Raw genomic sequence first — 7940 nt, forward strand, 5'->3', positions numbered from 1 at the left:
AAAAAATTAAGGCAGCAAATTGTTTTTTTTTACAGTGTAGAAATGGCGTACACATTTTAATGAGCTTGTGTTAAGATTTAATTATAAATTGTGTTAATTTCTTATACACTGTAAAAAAAATTGCTGCCTTAATTTTTTAAGTCATTACTACTTACTATTATTTTATCCTGACTAAAGATGAGTTGTTATAACTATGGATGAGTTGTTATAACTTATAAAATATAGTTGAAAAAGTCAAATGCATTTTATAAGTTGTAGCAACACATCTCTTGTCAAGATAAATAATAGTAAGTTGACATGACTTGTAAATCTGAGTAGATTCAACAAAAAAAATTAAGGCAGCAAAGAATTTTTTACAGTGTAGGTTCGCGGGCACTTCAATTCATGTTGCCTCATATAGCATGGACTTGAGTTTTATTAGTTAAATATACGTGTTATTTAAATATATAGCCTAATTGTATATATAAATAAATATACATTTTAATGATGCAGTAGTACATTTTAATTGATTTAATTGATTTTATTTATTTAAAAACTTGGGTCTTGATGTTCAAATTTTGTTAAATGTTATGTAGCCCTCTATAGCTGATGACCTGGAACTTTTAGGGGCGGTTTAGGCTAATCCAGGACTAGGCCTTATTTATATTAGGTCATTTAAGAAGTTTTTCCAAACGTACATTAAAAAAAACCTACAGGTGTAGACAAAACAATGTCACCGATATATGTTAAAATTAGTCAGGACAATATGTTTATAAATGAAAGCAGCTCAAACATGCATTTTAGTCTGGGACTAGGATAAGCCCTGTCCGGGAAACCACCCCTTAGCCTACAATGCTGGGTTTCATGTTTCTAGAAAGAATAAGAGAAAAATCCTCCAAAAACAGTAGCGTTCTCTTATAGGGCTCTGTTATTATTGCACATTCAGCTTAACCATGACAAATGCCCAAAAGATTGTCATTTTGAAACTCATATCAACTTTCTAATTCTTTCAGTTCTGCTTATTTCTGATGTCTTCTGCTCCAGATGGTCTGCATAGCTGCATGATCATTGTCTTCCACATGTCAAAAGTTCTTAATGTTTTCAAGTATGTCATGTTTTTCTTTTAATGATAAGTAGCCATAATTCGTCAAGTGCTATATCTTCGACTTAATCATGTCTGAAAGCTTTTCAAAAAATGGCTTTAATATCAGTAATTCCACATGCAGCAGAAAGTTCTTTCGCTTTCCCATTCTTACCATTTAAGTAATGATGGGACCATTTAAGCATGACTTTATACTTTATCCTAACTCATTTTCTCTTAACGGAGCAGTCAAAGCCCAGACCTGCAATTAGACTGAAATATCACTGGACTCAGTGCATTCATGCCTTACTCACACTTTGAATACCCCCCACGCCATCGCACATAGTCTACATTTAGTGTTAGCATGCATCCTCCTTCCATACAGACCTCATGCAGGTCTCTCTACTTGTTTTTCTGCAAGTTGTCAGCTCTGGTATCACCCACATCTTGCGCCAGGTCCACATCTATTACTCACATAATTGATGTTCAGGCCTGAAAGCTGTGCTGTCGCCCCGCAGATTAAACGCCCAGAATTATTTTCACTGCAGCCATTGCGGCCAATAGAGCAGCTCGGTCCAGAGTTTCATCTAGTGTTACATTACTCTGTCCTGCTCCGGAGGGCATGGGGAGAAACAGGGAGCATTTATGGTGTTTGGAGTATGATGACTATGGTATGGATGTCAGCCAAAATAATAATAATGCTACTGACTGTTCTGAGAAGTAAGCAAGCACAGCCTTTTGTTTTAAGTTGTTGATGATTGCTTGTATAGATAAGAGGGGTAAGCATTGGTTCTTTTATTTAATTCTTGGGTATTTCCTTTGTTTCCAGCAGTGCCCCAAGTTTAAGTTTGTGGTTTTGATGTTTAAAGTTTGAGGTACAGAACATACAAGGCGACAGAAAGAAATTAGAAAGAAATTAATTGTCTCTTCAATGAAATTTCCTAATCACATTAGACTGACCTTGTGTCTTTTCTTTGTTTTTGAAAGGAGGTCATTTACATTAGAATGGCAAGTCTTTCATTGCCAATGCTACTTGCCAAATGTTAATCCACCTATTTTGGGCAGCAATCCAAGCTACTGTTGAAAATAATAGATAACGAGCCTGGTTAACAAGATTTGTAAGCTCATGTCTTATCATCCTTGATATTAGGAAACTGCATATGTCCTTGCTGTTACGAACAGCGTTATATTTCTTCACTGCATGAATCCCAGCAAGTGGGTGAGAAACTGGGATATCGGAAAAATAAAACATGTCACTACCACATCACATTACTAATATTGTTTAGAATTAGCCAAAATCGACTGCCTTAAGTTTAAATTATTGATTCAAGACAATCAATAAAAAATATTGTTCTTGCAAAAGTAATCATAAAGTATAACTATACCCATAGAGTTTAATTAAGAACTTAAGCAACCATTTGGTTCATTTGGTGTTATTTAAGTAAAAAAAAACTATTCAAAAGGATTGAACCCAAAGTCATTTTTAAGAATCAAAGACTTTTCAATCTACTTGTTTAGGTGTCTTACCCTCTATTGTGTCCGAAAAAAGCTTTTGTAAGTTTTGATATTCAAGATATGGTGCTTAAATCGTTTTGAAAGATCTTATTTCCTTTGAAAAGTAATACTTGTTTGTTTAATTGACATCATAGGTGATGCCAACCATTGGATATGTGATCTTATGAATAGGGCCTATGTTAGAAATAACCCAAAATAAACTAAAATAAAACCCGATATATATGTCCCAGGATATGGGGGAATATGATACATTTTTGGCTGTTAAATTTAATAGATTTTCCTCATGTCAAATATTTGAATATTGCACTTTTAAAAATAAAGTTGCTTAAAAGGTTCTTCACAGCGATGCTATTGAAGAACAATTTTTGGTTACTCAAATAACCATTTAGTCAAAGGTTCTTTAAAGAATAATTTATTTCATACCCCCCAAAATGTAATAATTATTATTATTATGATAAATTATTGATTTATTAATTATATCATTATTATTTTGGTTTGAGTAGAAACAGCCGGGTGAATTTGATGCTGTAAAAGAGATGTGTTGCGGGGGAAACGAAATAAAGTTGACTTGTATCAAATAAAACATTTGTCTTGTGATATTTACCTATATAGTAAATCAAGACGTGAAAAAGTACCTCTAGGTTTAGAAAGTATCCCATGAAAACATTATATCTATCTTACCAGATGTGTGGGATAATTTACAATCCTCAGAAAGGTCATGTGAATAAAAGTTAAAGAAAAGATCCGATATTGCCTGTGAAATTGGAGCTCTTAGGCTCGGAAGCAAAGAATAAATTATAAAATAAAACTGTCCAGACAGACATTCACTGGAGTATAACAAAGTGACAAATCTCTCTGAGTCACAGTGTATCTCATAGACCCGGTTTACAAAGAAATTACTGCTAAATATTTTTGTTTAGTCTTTCCGTTCTTTCGCTTCTTTTGAAGGCTGTATTAAAAATGCTTTACTCGTTAATCAAAAGCCAGACCATATTCTTGCTTCTTCAATGCATGGTTAATCAAGCTTTCTAACATATCAAATCTGGATATTAATTATACATATATTAATTTAATAAATAATTTGAACGCGATAATTTATGCCCCAACAATTTAATTTATATTAATTTAAAATTAAGCTGTATTTACAGAATATGCTGATTACAAGTTTTTCAGTAGTGGTATCTTCCATTCCATTTCATTGCGTCATATCTGCTTACGCAAGCATTTTGCTCACTGTAAGCACAAATGATCAGGTCACAGAAGCGTAAGCACCTGCATGTATCCTTTATTAGTGCATTTTCCTTCAGTTATCGGAGGACTTCATTTTTTTCCAAAACGACGAATATATACAAAGGTGCGATTTTTTTTTTGTGTGTGTTGCTAATTTTAATTAATAACGTTTTAGTATTTGTTATGGTTACTTTTCTGTCGATCTTAAATAAGTGCCCGTATCGCATAAATAAGTAATAAAATAAATAATATTAATATTATGCTTAAATTAGCCTATTTGTTTTTATTTACGATTGCAATATTTTAACTTGTTTAATTGAAGTAAAACAAATAGCCTACTTTAATCAAAAGTTGGGCAGCAAAAACAGTTTTACTGGTGCTAGTCTACTAACCAATCAAACGCACACTTTCTTCTGCTGTAGATCAGCCTCACTCCGCCATAAAAGGCTGTTATCCGCTGTCCCTCGCGGTGAGCTTCAACTTCATTCTGCCAGTTTAACCGAGGCCTTGTTTTTCTAAGATGCATGACGGAAACAACTAAAAACAGCGCCGTTCAAAGCATAATTATAGGAAAATACATACGCAAATAACAGTCCGTTTGTATTTTTAAATACGCTTTGCAATCAATTGAGGTAATATTTTTTTCTGAATTTCAAAAATAAATTTCTTAATGGTTGTAGTTTCATTTATGTGCATATCAGCAAATTTACCCCGTGTAAATCGACGAAAAAGGTCCCATAATGCCAGATATGCAGCGGCATGAACAGCGGGCGATTTTTAGAGATGAAATATCTTACTGCTGAAGTGAGCTGGCCCTTTGCGTTTGAATTATGGCAAAGAAGATTTGGTGCAGCTGAAGGGGACGATCTCTCTCTCTCTCCCTCCCTCTCTCTCTCTCTCTTTCTCCCTTACATGCACACACAAACACACACACTAACACACACACTTTGTTCTACCCACAAGTATTATCGGCTGTGATATACTGCCTGGCTGCACTTATTTACCAAAATACACTTATTTAACAAATCATTGCATTTTTTTAATATAATTTTGGTATAAAATATTTGGTATAAAATATAACTGGTAGAGGCATTAAGCTACTTGTAGTGTATGTATTATATTATTATCATTAAACGTTAGCTAAAAATTATTATTATTAAAAATTCTTAAACGTGCTTATTAAAATTAAATGTTAGAAATGTTTAAATAAGATCGAACAGGAATATCGACAAATCATTAATTTGTAATAAAGAGTGGGAGCGTTAAGTATATTGTAATCCGACTGAGCTCCTCCTCCCGGCCATGCCCTCTAATTAACGGGGCTCCTTTCCTGCTAAAGTCTGCATCGGACTGCAACATAGTCAAAGAGCAAGAGGGAGAGAGAAAGAAAGAAAGAGAGAAAGTGAGGGGGAGAGAGAGAGAGAGAAAACTGCCACTGGATGTAATTGATTGTCTTGCTATCAAGAATAACTTGTTAGTAATAGTCAATTCTGGCTGCTTTTGAGGCTGACTGTTTCCACTAAAGCATCAGAGGTTGTCAGGCTGGTACTCACTGAAGCTAAACCGCTATCCAGGAACTGAGGACAGCAGACGCGGCATTTTTAAGAAAAAAGACTTAAAAGTTCTCCAGCCCTGCGGCAAAAGCAACAACATGCTGCTGATCGGCTACATCTAATTCCACGGATTTTGGGGATATATTTTCATTTAGTTTACGCAGTGTTTTTATTATTTGTATAAGCTGAGCTATTTAGAGTTGTGCGATTTCGAAACATTTTCTGCTCTACTGTAGCTCTAACATACTTTGAAACTTTAAAAGCGTAAAGCTTAAAAAGACACACAATGACCTCCAAAGAAGACGCAAAAGGCGCCTCGGTTGAGGATCGAAGGCGCAGCCCGTTGGACCACCTTCCTCCACCTGCTAACTCGAACAAGCCTCTTACTCCGTTCAGCATAGAGGATATTTTAAATAAACCTTCTGTCAAACGAAGTTACACACTTTGCGGTACAGCACACCTGCTTTCTTCCGGTGAGAAACACCCGAACAGTGGGCATCCGCTTTCCACTCGGTCGCTGCTCACCCAGACATCTCCACTGTGCGCTCTGGAGGAACTCGCCAGCAAAACCTTCAAAGGACTGGAAGTCAGCGTTCTGCAAGCGGCAGAAGGTAAACAGAAGGCCTGTTTCATTTGCAGGGAATTTTATTCTGGCTCACATGTTGTAATATAATTTTAATGCCGTTTGAATGAATCGTAAGATGTAAAATATATATTTTTCGATTTTTAAAGGTATATCATTTTGTTAAAAATGTCGAAATATGTTTGGATTGAAAACACATGCTAAAATATAAATTAGACAGACAAACGTTTCTTTTACGATTTTGGAATTAAAAATGAATTTCTAGGAATTATTTCATACAATTGTCTTTATAACCCCTATATATATATAACAAATACAGACCTATATTTAGCATTCGTCAAAGCAGACTTCTGAATGCATATTAATATTGCAACATTTTGTATTGTTTGTTTTAGGAAGGGACGGCATGACACTCTTTGGTCAGAGGAATACGCCCAAAAAGCGAAGAAAGTCGAGAACAGCCTTTACCAATCACCAAATCTATGAACTGGAGAAAAGGTTTCTTTATCAGAAATATCTGTCTCCTGCTGATCGAGATCAGATTGCTCAGCAGCTCGGGCTCACGAATGCTCAAGTCATCACATGGTTCCAGAACCGCCGAGCCAAACTTAAAAGAGACCTGGAAGAGATGAAAGCGGATGTGGAATCGGCTAAAGCGGTAGGCAATGTACCTTTAGAAAAAATTGCCAAACTGGCAGACCTTGAGAAATGTGTGAATGGTACTCTCGGAGAATCACTGGCCAAGTCTCCAAGTCGATCTAATCACGAGCACGAGGGCAACAACAAACTGTACATGTCGCCATCATCACCATTTACAGACCACACAACGAGCAAAGAGTGTTCAGAGGATGAAGACGAGGAAATTGATGTCGATGACTGATTGTCTTTGAACTGCATCGGTATTATTTACCTTTTTCTGAGATGGTCCTCGAAAAACCATACAAGTTGAAAGTGCCATTAATGCACCAAATGTATGAAATGAGTTGTATTAAAAGCAAAACAAATCGATATACAAAAAAATCAAAGCAAGCATGGGACAGTTTCTTCAGATCTATTTATGCAGTGACATTTATCTAATATCGTAATCCTTTAGCCTATTCGTTTAAACAAATAGCTGAAGAGCAATAAGTAAGTTGACAATATTCGAGTCAGATATAAACACACACACATACACACTTAAAGCACGATTGCCCACACTAAAGTTTTTTTACCCTGTTTTGAATTTAAAGTTCAATGCATGTTTTATTTTGTTTCACGAAATGATTTTATTCGAAATAGCTGCATATCGTATATAGATATTTCAAAACATCCGAAATTTAATTCACATGTGCAGCACCGCTACGTGTCCCTATTCTGCCTTTTGGCCTATATCAAAATCGTTTGATAAAAGAGTGTATTATAGTACATTTCCTACAAAAGCTATCACAGGACAAAAAGAGAAAAAATCGACTTCTCTGATTAAATATGGACTGTCACGTTTTAATATATTTCTTATTGTTTGTATGCCTGTAAGTGCCTTTTTAAGCCAGGAAACCATTTAAACCAAGTGTACAAAGTGTAATGTATTTAAAAGAAATAAAAATGTCTTTCTCTAAATTTTGATGTCAGTCTGACAGTTTTATTTATTATGTTGGGTACTTAGTAAGTATTCAATTAATTTAAATAAAAAATGTAGCCAGTAACAAAGGCCTCCATTGTGTCTGTAGAAGCGTTTATTTTCCTACGCCTCTGACTGCCCACTTTAATTTATTGAAATTTACACGGACGCTATTTTAAAAATCTATTGAATATTTTCTAGTTTCGAGTTGTTTACGCTTTTGATTTTCAAACGCCATAACATGTTTTTCTGTCCTCCCGAAGTGTTTTCAATATCCACAATGGATGTGTGTGAGAAACGCAAATCTGGATTGATGAATGCGCGAATAAAGGATGCCTAAAACGCAGGGTTTTTGGCTCGTTTCTCTGCGGTTGAAAGAAGCTATTTCCCTACAAACTGAAG

General features: G+C 35.2%; 1 protein-coding gene across 1 annotated transcript; it reads left to right on the forward strand.

Moving 5' to 3' along the window:
* The first annotated feature begins 4870 nt into the window (after positions 1-4870).
* lbx1a (ladybird homeobox 1a) lies at positions 4871-7541 on the forward strand. The gene is made up of 2 exons (XM_065297536.1): positions 4871-5969; positions 6337-7541. Exons 1-2 carry the CDS (start codon positions 5645-5647, stop codon positions 6819-6821), a joined length of 810 nt encoding a protein of 269 aa, XP_065153608.1. The 5' UTR covers positions 4871-5644; the 3' UTR covers positions 6822-7541.
* The last annotated feature ends 399 nt before the right edge of the window (positions 7542-7940 follow it).

This window comes from Paramisgurnus dabryanus, chromosome 20 (assembly GCF_030506205.2).
Source record: "Paramisgurnus dabryanus chromosome 20, PD_genome_1.1, whole genome shotgun sequence".
Classification (NCBI taxonomy): domain Eukaryota; kingdom Metazoa; phylum Chordata; class Actinopteri; order Cypriniformes; family Cobitidae; genus Paramisgurnus; species Paramisgurnus dabryanus.

Excerpts from the sequence above, each read along its gene's own strand:
- lbx1a (XM_065297536.1), top strand. The coding sequence starts at position 5,645 with ATGACCTCCAAAGAAGACGCAAAAGGCGCCTCGGTTGAGGATCGAAGG. Across the intron at positions 5,970-6,336 it reads CGTTCTGCAAGCGGCAGAAG|GAAGGGACGGCATGACACTC; the intron begins GTAAACAGAAGG and ends TGTTTGTTTTAG.